At 39.0% G+C, this 17,698-nt stretch overlaps 1 protein-coding gene across 1 annotated transcript; it reads right to left on the bottom strand.

Annotated features, from left to right (window-relative positions):
• Nucleotides 1–168: 168 nt before the first annotated feature.
• Nucleotides 169–17,117, bottom strand: LOC149710150 (uncharacterized). The gene is made up of 17 exons (XM_089859715.1): nucleotides 16,860–17,117; nucleotides 16,718–16,786; nucleotides 16,526–16,647; nucleotides 16,264–16,345; nucleotides 16,048–16,184; nucleotides 12,893–13,005; nucleotides 12,719–12,825; nucleotides 11,545–11,929; nucleotides 10,459–10,533; nucleotides 10,300–10,387; nucleotides 10,164–10,220; nucleotides 9,489–9,760; nucleotides 8,834–8,858; nucleotides 8,726–8,750; nucleotides 8,437–8,594; nucleotides 1,136–1,384; nucleotides 169–1,007 (listed from the first exon to the last, which is right to left on the bottom strand). Exons 1-17 carry the CDS (start codon nucleotides 16,910–16,912, stop codon nucleotides 913–915), a joined length of 2,112 nt encoding a protein of 703 aa, XP_089715841.1. The 5' UTR covers nucleotides 16,913–17,117; the 3' UTR covers nucleotides 169–912.
• Between the last annotated feature and the right edge of the window lie 581 nt (nucleotides 17,118–17,698).

Genomic DNA, 17,698 nt, shown 5'->3' with positions numbered 1-17,698 from the left:
GTGCTTATTTCCGGCCCTGCTACGAAGGCGGTAACTTCAAATCGCTTCGAACTGGTAGGCCTAATAAAGAGTGTTTCAAAACTAGGCCTAGTTTCGCGTAAAAGTGTGACATTCATTCGAAACAAAAACGAGACAATTTTATTTTAATAAAGGTCATTTTTAATGTTCGAACATGACAAATATGAACAAGATTACAATGTTAATAAACGTGACAAATATAAGATTAAAATGTTAATGAACGTGCCAATATATAAGTTTAAAATGTTTATAACATGACAAATAAAAGATTAAAATATTTATGAACATATATATAAGATTAAAATGTTTATGAACATATATATAAGATTAAAATGTTTATGAACATATATATAAGATTAAAATGTTTATGAACATGACAAAAATAAGATTAAAATGTTCATGAACATGACAAATATAAGATTAAAATGTTCATGAACATGACAAATATAAGATTAAAGTGTTTATGAACATATATATAAGATTAAAGTGTTTATGAACATATATATAAGATTAAAGTGTTTATGAACATGAAAAATATAAGATTAAAATGTTCATGAACATGACAAATATAAGATTAAAATGTTTATGAACATGGCAAATAATATTAAAATGTTTATGAACATGGCAAATAATATTAAAATGTTTATGAACATGGCAAATAATATTAAAATGTTTATGAACATATATATAAGATTAAAATGTTTATGAACATATAAGATTAAAATGTTTATGAACATGGCAAATAATTTTAAAATGTTTATGAACATGGCAAATATTATTAAAATGTTTATGAACATATATATAAGATTAAAGTGTTTATGAACATGAAAAATATAAGATTAAAATGTTTATGAACATTACAAATATAAGCCTATAGATTACAAAGTTTAAAAGTTATTCTGATTCCCAAATCATGTAAGTTGGGAATATCATGATATCCGCGAATACCATCTCCTGAGTGGTCACTATTACACCGGTTTCGCACAATTCTAAGCCCCGCCCCAAGAATAAAAATAAAAACACGTGAACACACTCATGTCATGTCTTAGAGTAGATGCCTGCAGCGAGCCTGGCCACTCAAAACAGTAACTAAAACTAAAACGATCCAATTACTCACCAAGAAGGCAAATAAAAATCTCCAGTGCCTTGGTCCAATGGGTCGTTTCTCTTGGGCACATGGTAAAAAATGACGTCATCCCGGTACCTCCGTTCTGGGTCAACAACCTCCGGATCTCTTTTCTAGTCCATCGCATCCAGCGTCGATGGTCTTCCTCCGCTTCCGAATCTTTTGACTTTGCCTCCGCTGACACATCGGACGGTGGTTCCATGTTCTCCGAGTAAGGAGAACGCATAGTCGGCCGGCAACCTGACCAATTAAACAACCAACCACCGCATGATCAAGTTGAACCAGGGCCGGAAATAAGCGCAGGACATTGGACATTGTCCAATAAAATTTTAAATGTCCCATATTTTTTTTTTTAAAAACTAAGGGAAGGGGTCACTGGACATTTGACCAATAGTTTTTCCGCAGTTTTGATGGTTTGACTTTGAAGGCGCGACACTAAGGGCCGGAAATAAGCACAGGACATTGGACATTGTCCAATAAAATTTTAAAATGTCCCATATTTTTTTTTAAAACTAAGGGAAGGGGTCACTGGACATTTGACCAATAGTTTTTCCGCAGTTTTGATGGTTTGACTTTGAAGGCGCGACACTAAGGGCCGGAAATAAGCACAGGACACTGACTGGACATTGTCCAATAAAATTTTAAAATGTCCCATATTTTTTTTTAAAACTAAGGGAAGGGGTCACTGGACATTTGACCAATAGTTTTCCGTAGTTTTGATGGTTTGACTTTGAAGGCGCGACACTAAGGGCCGGAAATAAGCACAGGACATTGGACATTGTCCAATAAAATTTTAAAATGTCCCATATTTTTTTTTTGAAAACTAAGGGAAGGGGTCACTGGACACTTGACCAATAGTTTTTCCGTAGTTTTGATGGTTTGACTATGAAGGCGCGACACTAAGGGCCGGAAATAAGCACAGGACATTGGACATTGTCCAATAAAATTTTAAAATGTCCCATATTTTTTTTTTGAAAACTAAGGGAAGGGGTCACTGGACACTTGACCAATAGTTTTTCCGTAGTTTTGATGGTTTGACTATGAAGGCGCGACACTAAGGGCCGGAAATAAGCACAGGACATTGGACATTGTCCAATAAAATTTTAAAATGTCCCATATTTTTTTTTAAAAACTAAGGGAAGGGGTCACTGGACATTTGACCAATAGTTTTTCCGTAGTTTTGATGGTTTGACTTTGAAGGCGCGACACTAAGGGCCGGAAATAAGCACAGGACACTGACTGGACATTGTCCAATAAAATTTTAAAATGTCCCATATTTTTTTTTAAAACTAAGGGAAGGGGTCACTGGACATTTGACCAATAGTTTTTCCGTAGTTTTGATGGTTTGACTTTGAAGGCGCGACACTAAGGGCCGGAAATAAGCGCAGGACATTGGACATTGTCCAATAAAATTTTAAAATGTCCCATATTTTTTTTTAAAAACTAAGGGAAGGGGTCACTGGACATTTGACCAATAGTTTTTCCGTAGTTTTGATGGTTTGACTATGAAGGCGCGACACTAAGGGCCGGAAATAAGCACAGGACATTGGACATTGTCCAATAAAATTTTAAAATGTCCCATATTTTTTTTTAAAACTAAGGGAAGGGGTCACTGGACATTTGACCAATAGTTTTTCCGCAGTTTTGATGGTTTGACTTTGAAGGCGCGACACTAAGGGCCGGAAATAAGCACAGGACATTGGACATTGTCCAATAAAATTTTAAAATGTCCCATATTTTTTTTTAAAACTAAGGGAAGGGGTCACTGGACATTTGACCAATAGTTTTTCCGCAGTTTTGATGGTTTGACTTTGAAGGCGCGACACTAAGGGCCGGAAATAAGCGCAGGACATTGGACATTGTCCAATAAAATTTTAAAATGTCCCATATTTTTTTTTAAAAACTAAGGGAAGGGGTCACTGGACATTTGACCAATAGTTTTTCCGTAGTTTTGATGGTTTGACTTTGAAGGCGCGACACTAAGGGCCGGAAATAAGCACAGGACACTGACTGGACATTGTCCAATAAAATTTTAAAATGTCCCATATTTTTTTTTAAAACTAAGGGAAGGGGTCACTGGACATTTGACCAATAGTTTTTCCGTAGTTTTGATGGTTTGACTTTGAAGGCGCGACACTAAGGGCCGGAAATAAGCGCAGGACATTGGACATTGTCCAATAAAATTTTAAAATGTCCCATATTTTTTTTTAAAAACTAAGGGAAGGGGTCACTGGACATTTGACCAATAGTTTTTCCGTAGTTTTGATGGTTTGACTTTGAAGGCGCGACACTAAGGGCCGGAAATAAGCACAGGACACTGACTGGACATTGTCCAATAAAATTTTAAAATGTCCCATATTTTTTTTAAAAACTAAGGGAAGGGGTCACTGGACATTTGACCAATAGTTTTTCCGTAGTTTTGATGGTTTGACTTTGAAGGCGCGACACTAAGGGCCGGAAATAAGCGCAGGACATTGGACATTGTCCAATAAAATTTTAAAATGTCCCATATTTTTTTTTAAAAACTAAGGGAAGGGGTCACTGGACATTTGACCAATAGTTTTTCCGTAGTTTTGATGGTTTGACTATGAAGGCGCGACACTAAGGGCCGGAAATAAGCACAGGACATTGGACATTGTCCAATAAAATTTTAAAATGTCCCATATTTTTTTTTAAAACTAAGGGAAGGGGTCACTGGACATTTGACCAATAGTTTTTCCGCAGTTTTGATGGTTTGACTTTGAAGGCGCGACACTAAGGGCCGGAAATAAGCACAGGACACTGACTGGACATTGTCCAATAAAATTTTAAAATGTCCCATATTTTTTTTTAAAACTAAGGGAAGGGGTCACTGGACACTTGACCAATAGTTTTTCCGTAGTTTTGATGGTTTGACTATGAAGGCGCGACACTAAGGGCCGGAAATAAGCACAGGACATTGGACATTGTCCAATAAAATTTTAAAATGTCCCATATTTTTTTTTAAAAACTAAGGGAAGGGGTCACTGGACATTTGACCAATAGTTTTTCCGCAGTTTTGATGGTTTGACTTTGAAGGCGCGACACTAAGGGCCGGAAATAAGCACAGGACACTGACTGGACATTGTCCAATAAAATTTTAAAATGTCCCATATTTTTTTTTAAAACTAAGGGAAGGGGTCACTGGACATTTGACCAATAGTTTTCCGTAGTTTTGATGGTTTGACTTTGAAGGCGCGACACTAAGGGCCGGAAATAAGCACAGGACATTGGACATTGTCCAATAAAATTTTAAAATGTCCCATATTTTTTTTTGAAAACTAAGGGAAGGGGTCACTGGACACTTGACCAATAGTTTTTCCGTAGTTTTGATGGTTTGACTATGAAGGCGCGACACTAAGGGCCGGAAATAAGCACAGGACATTGGACATTGTCCAATAAAATTTTAAAATGTCCCATATTTTTTTTTAAAAACTAAGGGAAGGGGTCACTGGACATTTGACCAATAGTTTTTCCGTAGTTTTGATGGTTTGACTTTGAAGGCGCGACACTAAGGGCCGGAAATAAGCACAGGACACTGACTGGACATTGTCCAATAAAATTTTAAAATGTCCCATATTTTTTTTTAAAACTAAGGGAAGGGGTCACTGGACATTTGACCAATAGTTTTTCCGTAGTTTTGATGGTTTGACTTTGAAGGCGCGACACTAAGGGCCGGAAATAAGCGCAGGACATTGGACATTGTCCAATAAAATTTTAAAATGTCCCATATTTTTTTTTAAAAACTAAGGGAAGGGGTCACTGGACATTTGACCAATAGTTTTTCCGTAGTTTTGATGGTTTGACTATGAAGGCGCGACACTAAGGGCCGGAAATAAGCACAGGACATTGGACATTGTCCAATAAAATTTTAAAATGTCCCATATTTTTTTTTAAAACTAAGGGAAGGGGTCACTGGACATTTGACCAATAGTTTTTCCGCAGTTTTGATGGTTTGACTTTGAAGGCGCGACACTAAGGGCCGGAAATAAGCACAGGACATTGGACATTGTCCAATAAAATTTTAAAATGTCCCATATTTTTTTTTAAAACTAAGGGAAGGGGTCACTGGACATTTGACCAATAGTTTTTCCGCAGTTTTGATGGTTTGACTTTGAAGGCGCGACACTAAGGGCCGGAAATAAGCGCAGGACATTGGACATTGTCCAATAAAATTTTAAAATGTCCCATATTTTTTTTTAAAAACTAAGGGAAGGGGTCACTGGACATTTGACCAATAGTTTTTCCGTAGTTTTGATGGTTTGACTTTGAAGGCGCGACACTAAGGGCCGGAAATAAGCACAGGACACTGACTGGACATTGTCCAATAAAATTTTAAAATGTCCCATATTTTTTTTTAAAACTAAGGGAAGGGGTCACTGGACATTTGACCAATAGTTTTTCCGTAGTTTTGATGGTTTGACTTTGAAGGCGCGACACTAAGGGCCGGAAATAAGCGAAGGACATTGGACATTGTCCAATAAAATTTTAAAATGTCCCATATTTTTTTTTAAAAACTAAGGGAAGGGGTCACTGGACATTTGACCAATAGTTTTTCCGTAGTTTTGATGGTTTGACTTTGAAGGCGCGACACTAAGGGCCGGAAATAAGCACAGGACACTGACTGGACATTGTCCAATAAAATTTTAAAATGTCCCATATTTTTTTTAAAAACTAAGGGAAGGGGTCACTGGACATTTGACCAATAGTTTTTCCGTAGTTTTGATGGTTTGACTTTGAAGGCGCGACACTAAGGGCCGGAAATAAGCGCAGGACATTGGACATTGTCCAATAAAATTTTAAAATGTCCCATATTTTTTTTTAAAAACTAAGGGAAGGGGTCACTGGACATTTGACCAATAGTTTTTCCGTAGTTTTGATGGTTTGACTATGAAGGCGCGACACTAAGGGCCGGAAATAAGCACAGGACATTGGACATTGTCCAATAAAATTTTAAAATGTCCCATATTTTTTTTTAAAACTAAGGGAAGGGGTCACTGGACATTTGACCAATAGTTTTTCCGCAGTTTTGATGGTTTGACTTTGAAGGCGCGACACTAAGGGCCGGAAATAAGCACAGGACACTGACTGGACATTGTCCAATAAAATTTTAAAATGTCCCATATTTTTTTTTAAAACTAAGGGAAGGGGTCACTGGACACTTGACCAATAGTTTTTCCGTAGTTTTGATGGTTTGACTATGAAGGCGCGACACTAAGGGCCGGAAATAAGCACAGGACATTGGACATTGTCCAATAAAATTTTAAAATGTCCCATATTTTTTTTTAAAAACTAAGGGAAGGGGTCACTGGACATTTGACCAATAGTTTTTCCGTAGTTTTGATGGTTTGACTTTGAAGGCGCGACACTAAGGGCCGGAAATAAGCACAGGACACTGACTGGACATTGTCCAATAAAATTTTAAAATGTCCCATATTTTTTTTTAAAACTAAGGGAAGGGGTCACTGGACATTTGACCAATAGTTTTTCCGTAGTTTTGATGGTTTGACTTTGAAGGCGCGACACTAAGGGCCGGAAATAAGCGCAGGACATTGGACATTGTCCAATAAAATTTTAAAATGTCCCATATTTTTTTTTAAAAACTAAGGGAAGGGGTCACTGGACATTTGACCAATAGTTTTTCCGTAGTTTTGATGGTTTGACTTTGAAGGCGCGACACTAAGGGCCGGAAATAAGCACAGGACACTGACTGGACATTGTCCAATAAAATTTTAAAATGTCCCATATTTTTTTTTAAAACTAAGGGAAGGGGTCACTGGACATTTGACCAATAGTTTTTCCGTAGTTTTGATGGTTTGACTTTGAAGGCGCGACACTAAGGGCCGGAAATAAGCGCAGGACATTGGACATTGTCCAATAAAATTTTAAAATGTCCCATATTTTTTTTTAAAAACTAAGGGAAGGGGTCACTGGACATTTGACCAATAGTTTTTCCGTAGTTTTGATGGTTTGACTATGAAGGCGCGACACTAAGGGCCGGAAATAAGCACAGGACATTGGACATTGTCCAATAAAATTTTAAAATGTCCCATATTTTTTTTTTAAACTAAGGGAAGGGGTCACTGGACATTTGACCAATAGTTTTTCCGCAGTTTTGATGGTTTGACTTTGAAGGCGCGACACTAAGGGCCGGAAATAAGCACAGGACACTGACTGGACATTGTCCAATAAAATTTTAAAATGTCCCATATTTTTTTTTAAAACTAAGGGAAGGGGTCACTGGACATTTGACCAATAGTTTTTCCGTAGTTTTGATGGTTTGACTTTGAAGGCGCGACACTAAGGGCCGGAAATAAGCGCAGGACATTGGACATTGTCCAATAAAATTTTAAAATGTCCCATATTTTTTTTTAAAAACTAAGGGAAGGGGTCACTGGACATTTGACCAATAGTTTTTCCGTAGTTTTGATGGTTTGACTATGAAGGCGCGACACTAAGGGCCGGAAATAAGCACAGGACATTGGACATTGTCCAATAAAATTTTAAAATGTCCCATATTTTTTTTTAAAACTAAGGGAAGGGGTCACTGGACATTTGACCAATAGTTTTTCCGCAGTTTTGATGGTTTGACTTTGAAGGCGCGACACTAAGGGCCGGAAATAAGCACAGGACACTGACTGGACATTGTCCAATAAAATTTTAAAATGTCCCATATTTTTTTTTAAAACTAAGGGAAGGGGTCACTGGACATTTGACCAATAGTTTTCCGTAGTTTTTATGGTTTGACTTTGAAGGCGCGACACTAAGGGCCGGAAATAAGCGCAGGACATTGGACATTGTCCAATAAAATTTTAAAATGTCCCATATTTTTTTTTAAAACTAAGGGAAGGGGTCACTGGACATTTGACCAATAGTTTTTCCGCAGTTTTGATGGTTTGACTTTGAAGGCGCGACACTAAGGGCCGGAAATAAGCACAGGACATTGGACATTGTCCAATAAAATTTTAAAATGTCCCATATTTTTTTTTTTAAAACTAAGGGAAGGGGTCACTGGACATTTGACCAATAATTTTTCCGTAGTTTTGATGGTTTGACTATGAAGACGCGACACTATTTCCGGCCCTACTCCAGTGGACAATGTCCTATAATATTTCCAGTCAAAGGGGGCGTCACTGGACACATGTCCTATAAGGATTTTTCCTTATTTCCGGCCCCGTGATCAACCATTCAAGCCACCCATATGACCGTTAACTCCCTCTAGGCTGTAGCAGCCACGACTCGCCAAGGCTTAAGGAAAGAAGACAAGAACTTACTCGCAGCTGGTGACGAAACGGCAACCAAACTTTCATTGGCTGCGTCATCTACTTGGTCAAGGGTGGTGGTGGTGGTGTCAACAATTGGCGCCAAAATGGATTGAGCGCCAGATACCACTGACACATCCTCCGGAGGACGCGGCGACATTGCCGATTCGCTAGATCGGATAATCAAATTATTTTAAAATCTTGTTTAAAGAAATTGATAAGACGACGCTTTTTTTTTTCAAAGAACCAACTCCTAAGTTCCTTTAAAAGAAAGGGGGGAGGGGAAAAAACTCTTAGTTACCTGACTTGCAATGAAGGTTCGAGGCCTGCAAAATGACCACACCAAAAAGGATTAAAATAAAATAGACTTAATTTTAATCTTTTTAATGAAGAAAACTTAATTATTTACCAACATCTGATGGTCGAACTAAATCCTAAAAACAAAACGAAAAAAAAATAAGTTCATAGATTAAAATAGACCATTTCGTCTACAGATTGATTCAGTTCATTTCAAAATAGAGAGAGAGTTGAACTAAATTTAACTGTCCCTACTCAGTGGCAAGGCTTGACAGGGGCAAAGATTTAAAATAGACAATTTCGTCTACAAATCGATTCAGTTCATTTCGATAGAGAGAGAGAGTTGAACTAAATTTAACTGTCCCTAGTCCCTACGCGAGTGGCAAGGCTAACAGCCTAACAGAGGCAAAGATTTAAAATAGACCATTTCGTCTACAAATCGATTCAGTTCATTTCAAAATAGAGAGAGTTGAACTAAATTTAACTGTCCCTACGCGAGTGGCAAGGCTTAACAGGGGCAAAGATTTAAAATAGACAATTTCGTCTACAAATCGATTCAGTTCATTTCGATAGAGAGAGAGTTGAACTAAATTTAACTAACTAATTTAACAAAGGGTTAACTGGGGCCAAGTTAATTATTAGTAATGGCCGTGGTTCCTCGGGGGTTCATGAAAAACAGAGCGGGTGGGCTAAAAAAGAGAGAGGCCCTTTAAGCCTTGCCACGTGCATCGGAGAAGTTAGTAAATAGAGAATTGAATCGCACTAACAATGGGCCTGTCTCCATCCCGATCCTCGATTTGAGGCGCCTCCTCAATCTGTACTTGTGGGCGATCCTCGATTGGAGGCGCCTCCTCAATCTCTAGTGGTGGAGCGATTTGAGGCGCCTCCTCAATCTCTAGTGGTGGAGCGATTGGAGGCGCCTCCTCAATCTCTACTGGTGGAGCGATTTGAGGCGCCTCCTCACTCTCTACTGGTGGACGATCCTCGATTGGAGGCGCCTCCCCAATCTCTACTGGTGGACGATGATCCCAGGGAACTTCTAACCTCGTTAAAGATAAAAGTTAGATTAAAATATTCCCCTCTAAGCCTTGGTCATATTCCCCTCTAAGCCTTGGTCAAATTCTCCCTCTAAGCCTTGGTCATATTCCCCTCAAAGCCTTGGTCAAATTCTCCCTCTAAGCCTTGGTCATATTCCCCTCAAAGCCTTGGTCATATTCCCCTCAAAGCCTTGGTCATATTCCCCTCAAAGCCTTGGTCATATTCCCCTCAAAGCCTTGGTCATATTCCCCTCTAAGCCTTGGTCATATTCCCCTCTAAGCCTTGGTCATATTCCCCTCAAAGCCTTGGTCAAATTCCCCTCAAAGCCTTGGTCAAATTCCCCTCTAAGCCTTGGTCAAATTCCCCTCTAAGCCTTGGTCAAATAGAGAGAGTGTGTTACTCACGTCGTCCGTTATCGATAAGTCTGTGCATTTCTTGACGCAGTTGTTCCAAATTATCAACTATTTTGAAAAGGAGGGGAGGGGGGTCAAGGATGAAGGTCAAATGTTAATTTACACGGGGGGGGGCTATTGCGCTTACTCAGATAATAATGTTCAGGGAAATGGATGGGATGATACAACAATTGAGCGGCCGTAAGCTGCGCTCTTTTCGGCACGGCTCGATTGTCCTGAAATAGAAATTGAAACCCACATTTCATCGAAGAACAGACCGAGCTCTGATAGGCTACTTATTAGGTACCCTCATGTGGTTAAAGCTCTGGTTCCCCGGGTTGCGCAAGTGCTCCGCAAATTCTTCTCTGGGAATTCTTGTAACCTGTTATATATTTTTCTTAATTGTAAAAGAGCCAATTTTGACCTATTCTCAAAGTTACCCGACCATTTTGACCTATTTATACAGTTACCCGACCATTTTGACCTATTCTTTAAGTTACCCGACCATTTTGACCTATTTATACAGTTACCCGACCATTTTGACCTATTCTTTAAGTTACCCGACCATTTTGACCTATTCTTTAAGTTACCCGACCATTTTGACCTATTCTTTAAGTTACCCCGACCATTTTGACCTATTCTCAAAGTTTCCCAACCATTTTGACCTATTCTCAAAGTTCCCCGACCATTTTGACCTATTCTCAAAGTTCCCCGACCATTTTGACCTATTCTCAAAGTTTCCCATCCATTTTGACCTATTCTCAAAGTTTCCCATCCATTTTGACCTATTCTCAAAGTTACCCGACCATTTTGACCTATTCTCAAAGTTCCCCGACCATTTTGACCTATTCTCAAAGTTTCCCATCCATTTTGACCTATTCTCAAAGTTTCCCATCCATTTTGACCTATTCTCAAAGTTACCCGACCATTTTGACCTATTCTCAAAGTTACCCGACCATTTTGACCTATTCTCAAAGTTTCCTAACCATTTTGACCTATTCTCAAAGTTACCCGACCATTTTGACCTATTCTCAAAGTTTCCTAACCATTTTGACCTATTATCAAAGTTCCCCGACCATTTTGACCTATTCTCAAAGTTACCCCAACCATTTGGACCTATTCTCAAAGTTACCCCAACCATTTGGACCTATTCTCAAAGTTTCCCCAACCATTTGGACCTATTCTCAAAGTTTCCCCAACCATTTGGACCTATTCTCAAAGTTCCCCGACCATTTTGACCTATTCTCAAAGTTCCCCAACCATTTTGACCTATTCTCAAAGTTCCCCGACCATTTTGACCTATTCTCAAAGTTCCCCGACCATTTTGACCTATTCTCAAAGTTCTCACACTTCCCCTTTGTCAAAAGAAAAAAATCACAATGAAGAAACAGACCTCATCTTTAAAGGTGCGTTGTTTACGGGCACGCTTTCTTTTGGGTTTGGTCTGAGCTGGCTCCTCCTCAGCTGCTTCCGCTCCCTCTGGAGTTACTTCCGGTCGCGGTGGAGTTACTTCCGTTCGCGGTGGAGTTGCTCCCGATCGCGGTGGAGTTGCTTCCGGTCGCGGTGGAGTTGCTTCCGGTCGCGGTGGAGTTGCTTCCGGTCGCGGTGGAGTTGCTTCCGGTCGCGGTGGAGTTGCTTCCGGTCGCGGTGGAGTTGCTTCCGGTCGCGGTGGAGTTGCTTCCGGTCGCGGTGGAGTTGCTTCCGGTCGCGGTGGAGTTGCTTCCGGTCGCTGTGGAGTTGCTTCCGGCGGAGGGACGACTTCTCCATTCGTTGCAACCCTTCATAAATAAATTGAGAGAGAGGAAAATAGGTCAAAATTTGAATAGAGTTTATGAAATAGGTCAGATTTCGAATAGAGTTTTTGAAATAGGTCAGAATTTGAATAGAGTTTTATGAAATAGGTCAAAATTCGAGTAGAGTTTATGAAATAGGTCAGAATTCGAGTAGAGTTAATGAAATAGGTCAGATTTCGAGTAGAGTTCATGAAATAGGTCAAAATTCATATAGAGTTTACGAAATAGGTCAGAATTCGATTAGAGCTTATGAAATAGGTCAGAATTCGAATAGAGTTCATGAAATAGGTCAGAATTCGAATAGAGCTCATGAAATAGGTCAGAATTCGAATAGAGCTCATGAAATAGGTCAGAATTCGAATAGAGCTCATGAAATAGGTCAGAATTCGAATAGAGCTCATGAAATAGGTCAAAATTCATATAGAATTTACGAAATAGGTCAAAATTCGAGTAGAGTTAATGAAATAGGTCAGAATTCGAATAGAGCTCATGAAATAGGTCAGAATTCGAATAGAGCTCATGAAATAGGTCAGAATTCGAATAGAGCTCATGAAATAGGTCAAAATTCATATAGAATTTACGAAATAGGTCAAAATTCGAGTAGAGTTAATGAAATAGGTCAGAATTCGAATAGAGCTCATGAAATAGGTCAAAATTCATATAGAATTTACGAAATAGGTCAAAATTCGAGTAGAGTTAATGAAATAGGTCAGAATTCGAATAGAGTTCATGAAATAAGTCAGTCTTCGGGTGAATAGGTTAAGATGGGCTTACCCGTCAGTCGAAGGTACTTGGGGTTCTTGTTCCCTTCTAAGACGCTCTTCCTCGGCCCGTTTTTGGCGTGACTCATCGAGGAATTCTTTCAATGCTTCCGGAGTCATCTAAATTCACTCGTTGTTCGTTATAACAGCCTAGTAAGTACTTGACTCAACTGCATGATGGACTTACAATTGGCACGTCATCGGGATTTTCTGCGACGGGAATATCCTCGGGCTCTCGGATCGGGTCGGGTTCTATCATAGTGACTAGTGCAGCGCGTCTGTCCAATTCTTCTTGAGAAACTTTCGCGTGAAATTTAAATAAAATCAATGAAAGGCCATCAAAGCCATTGACCACCATCCCCTCCCCCGCTTAAGTACCCACAGAACCCAGACAAAAATTTCAATTGATCCCAAGGAATTATAGGATTTTACAGGACAAAAATCAGTTTTTATAGGAAAATATAGGACGAAATGTTCGCTTAAACTATGAAATTAATCTCAAAAACATAACAAATTGGGATTTACTAGGAAAAGAGGAACTTGACTAAATCAAAATTATAGGATTTAATGGGACTTTTCGGGAAATTATAGGACGCTTTTGACCTGTTTTTATGTTCATCAACTTTTCTTAACCCGCATTATGACCTATTTTTAAATTCATAAACTTTCCCTAACCGCCATTTTGACCTATTTTCATATTCATGAACTTTTCCTAACCGGCATTTTAACCTATTTTTTATATTCATCAACTTTTCGTAACCCGCATTTTGACCTATTTTTATATTTACGAACTTTTTCTAACAGGCATTCTGACATATTTTTACATTCATGAACTTTTCCTAACCGCCATTTTGACCTATTGAACTTTCCCTAACCGCCATTTTGACCTATTTTCATATTCATGAACTTTCCCTAACCGCCATTTTGACCTATTTTTAAATTTATCAACTTTTCCTAACCGCCATTTTGACCTATTTTTAAATTTATCAACTTTTCCTAACCCGCATTTTGACCTATTTTTAAATTTATCAACTTTCCCTAACCGCCATTTTGACCTATTTTTACATTCATGAAGTTTCCCTAACCGCCATTTTGACCTATTTTTATATTCACGAACTTTCCCTAACCGGCATTTTGACCTTTTTTTTTTTCATTATTTCGTCGAGCTAGGGTCACAAGGGATCACAGCTCCAATACTATATACATATAGGGTTAGTCCCCCTATTATCGGACACATTTTAAAAAATTATGGTTAAATGTAAGGAAATCACAGAAAACCTTTGAAAAGTTTATGAAATATATATTTTGAACGTTTCTGCACCTAATGGTATAGAAATAATTCCAAAAGAACGATGTAATGTTGTCCCAATCATGGATTTTATTCGGCAAGTATCGTACCCTATTATCGGCTATTTGGATGTTGATTCGGACACCCATGTTCCATTTATCGGACGCCTATACATCCAACTCGGACACTGGGATCTCAGAATCGGACAGTGGGTCTTTGTAGCCCGGACACTGGGATCTCAGTATCGGACAGTGGGTCTTTGTAGCCCGGACACTGGGATCTCAGTATCGGACAGTGGGTCTTTGTAGCCCGGACACTGGGATCTCAGTATCGGACAGTGGGTCTTCGCTATCGGACACTGGGATCTCAGAATCGGACAGTGGGTCTTTGCTATCGGACACTGGGATCTATGTATCGGACAATGGTTCCTCAATTGGAATACCAGTTTTTTTTAACAATAAAAGACCCGTGAAAATTGTTACTTCTCTGACACTTCTGGATCCATTATGAACATCACTAACCGCTTTAAGCATTAAATATTTACAATCCCTCTCTTATTGTAAGCCTACGTTAAATATTTGTCTTTAAAACGTCTTTGAAAGCTGTCCGATAATAGGTTTTCTACATTAGATACGATTCGCGTTTTATTTTCATGTAAAGAAACCTAGAACTAACTGTTAAAGTAGCAATTTATAGAAAAAGATTCGGGCTTTACAGCCATACACATAACTTATAGTTGGCTTCTATTTATATACCTCAAAACACGATTTAAAAATGGGGGGAAGAATTTTTCCGGCCCCTCAATTAGTTTTAATTAATCAAAAAAATTGGATATCTGGTTCGTTCGCGCTTTCCTCCTCTGACATCGAGCCCCTTCTCTGTTTTTACATGCAACATACAGATTTCGACACCCTTGTAACAATATTTTATGGACTGTCCCTTAAACTGGCACTCTCCCTTTATTTTTCTAACCTACCTGGCTGGTGGTTTTAAAAAATTCTACCCATGACGTCAATGATGACGTCGACGAAAAACCCGAACAACGTAAACATCGTGAAGATGGACCCACGAGTGGTCCACGTGTTTGTGCGCGAAAATAATAACGCGCTCGCGCTATATAAAGGGTCCCCGACCTTTGTTAACTCTCGCTCTCTGACTTTCACCTTGGTCCTGCTTGGTCAGAGATTCTGTCGCTGCAGCCCTCGGGCTCGACGCCCTCGGGCGTGGACCCTTCGGGGCCACGCCGCGGTTTTTATCGTGCAGTCTCCGGACTTAAACTTAATCAACGCGCCGGTACATGGACGATCTACATTTCGCGCCGGACGCTTTTGTGCGGGTTTCAATTCAACAAATTCGTAAATATAAACTCAAACTATTTTTATTTAAATTAAACCCAGCCAGGGTTACGATATTCTCTTTTTATTTAATTCATTAAAACCATTATTATTATGTCTATTTCAATGACGACAGTTTATTATATTATAAAAAGCATTAAGCTTTATTTTATTTTATTATTATTGGTATCAAATATTTCCCCTAGACGTTAAAACGAACCTCTTTAATAAAGTTTCAATATCTTAAGTTCATAATTATTTAAGATATCTATTATTATTTATTAAAAAACTGTCTCACCCTCTTTAAAACTAGGTAACTTACAGTGTTCCTTTTTTCCCCGGCAGTTTTATAAACAACTTTTTAAAAATGTGTCCGATAATAGGAGCGTCCGATAATAGGGGGACTAACCCTACATATTTTTATATTCATCAACTTTTCATAACCGCCATTTTGATCTGTTTTTATATTCATCAACTTTTCATAGCCGCCATTTTGATCTGTTTTTATATTCATGAACTTTTCCTAACCGCCATTATGATTTTGACCTATTTTTACATTCATGAACTTTTCCTAACCGCCATTATGATTTTGACCTATTTTTACATTCATGAACTTTCCCTAACCGCCATTTTGACCTATTTTATAAACCCCGTAACCCTTGGCAACCCAGAAAGTTATAAATTAAAAGAGAGCAAGGCTTAAATAAAGAACAGACTTACCATCCAATGGTGGAACAAGGTCGCCTCCGGGAGGAACAACTTCTTCATTATCCAACAAGTCGGTGACCTGTTGATCGGTCAGAGTACCAGCAGCTACGGGAGGTACTCTAGGGCGACGTGGGCGACGAGCACGCCTCCTGTCAAACCCCACCCCCACCCCCGGGGACCATTAATTAATCAAATGATAATTGGATTACAAAGATAAGAAATACTGACTTCCGTTTGTCGGGTTTATCAGGTCCTTCATCAGGCTCATCATTCATTTGATCTATCGATTTTATTAACGCATCGGCATCACCTATTTTTATAAAGCCAAGCCATTTATTAGTCACGTGATCAAAGAGATCGCTAGGTAAAGATTCAATCGTGATTCAAATTTCAAATTCAAGCCCCTCCCCCCCCCCATTTTGGTCTAACGGTTTTGATGACGTCACTAAAAGGGCGCCAATTTCGGGGATCTCTAGCCTAGCGCCTTTACCTAACAAACTGGCCCATTGGCTGTTATGAAGGCGGACGGCTCCGTATGCGAGGTAGCTACTGGTACGTAGCGAAAATCGCATTCCTCCTTCTTGACGATTTAATATCATCATGATGGCATCGCTAATTAAAGATTAAAAGGGTTACGCGAAAACCTAGATTTCTGGAATGATTTGTTTCTATCAACTCATACCAGCATTCTCCCAGATCGGTCTGCAATATTTCTCTCTTTTTTAATTTTTTATAATAGTGGGCGGCCAACCTGACGTAAAAACATAAACCAAAAAGACATTAGCCTAAGCATAAATCAAGTTAAAAACGTTAATTGTACTTACCAGAGCTTGGCCAGTCCTCCTCCATGGCGTAAGACGACTTCGGGATAAAACATTTTCTTTAAACTCTAACTTAAATCGCCATAAAAATTGACAGCTAAGCGAGCGCGTATTTTCCGTTTCGTTTCAAGAGAAAACTGAGAGTCTGAGAGTAAAGCGCGGGAAAATTCGTTCCGTTAACCAATGACGAGGGGGTCTCGGGATTTCAAAGGCGCCGACATCCCCACCATTAACCAATCACCAGGGAGTACTACACAAATTGGCGGGAAAAGAGGGGACACCGTTAAAGCATGGATAAAGGACGGGTGTGAGGAATTTTTTTCCACGCTTAGAGGATAGGCAACTTCCCATCTCCGACGGCAGCTTGTTCGATATTACTCTGTTGGATCGGCTTAGCGGTAATATATAACGTAACTTTGGACGTGCTGACAACAGACGAAAGGAATGCTGATTTTTCAAATATTTAAATCCTTAGTAATCTGTCGTCGGAGATAGGGAGCTGCCTATCCTATAGCGTTAAAACTAATTTTCTAACGACCGTTCTTTATCCATGGTTCTAGGATGGGTAGGCTTTACATCCAGTTTCGCTATTCGCGGCTTCGCCTTGTGAAGTTCTAACAAGCTTTTTTCCATCTTAGAAATGAAAACGTGGAAAATAAAATATTATTGAAACTAACAGAAAACGACTATTTCGAAATTATTCATCAAATTAAATAATACCTCCACATTTGAAATAAAATTTTCTCAAACAGTGTCTAGTACTCCTTGCTTCGGTCGGCTTATTTTTTCTTTTGGTCCTTTGATCTTTGATTTTAAGCCGCGGAATTTTATAGGCTAACATT

This window comes from Phalangium opilio, unplaced genomic scaffold (assembly GCF_054372755.1).
Source record: "Phalangium opilio isolate 3A_F unplaced genomic scaffold, DU_Popi_V2 ptg000011l_1, whole genome shotgun sequence".
NCBI classification, from domain to species: Eukaryota; Metazoa; Arthropoda; class Arachnida; order Opiliones; family Phalangiidae; genus Phalangium; species Phalangium opilio.
Note: the sequence above shows the minus strand (reverse complement) of the source record. Positions and strands in the feature narration are given on the sequence as shown.

What these genes read in the sequence shown, in the direction of transcription:
- LOC149710150 (XM_089859715.1), bottom strand. Translation starts at nt 16,912, where the DNA reads ATGTTTTATCCCGAAGTCGTCTTACGCCATGGAGGAGGACTGGCCAAG. An exon ending in ACTTATCGATAACGGACGAC is followed by an intron (nt 9,761 to 10,163) that starts GTGAGTAACACA and finishes TAACGAGGTTAG; the next exon opens with AAGTTCCCTGGGATCATCGT. An exon ending in GGGATGGAGACAGGCCCATT is followed by an intron (nt 8,859 to 9,488) that starts GTTAGTGCGATT and finishes TTTTGTTTTTAG; the next exon opens with GATTTAGTTCGACCATCAGA.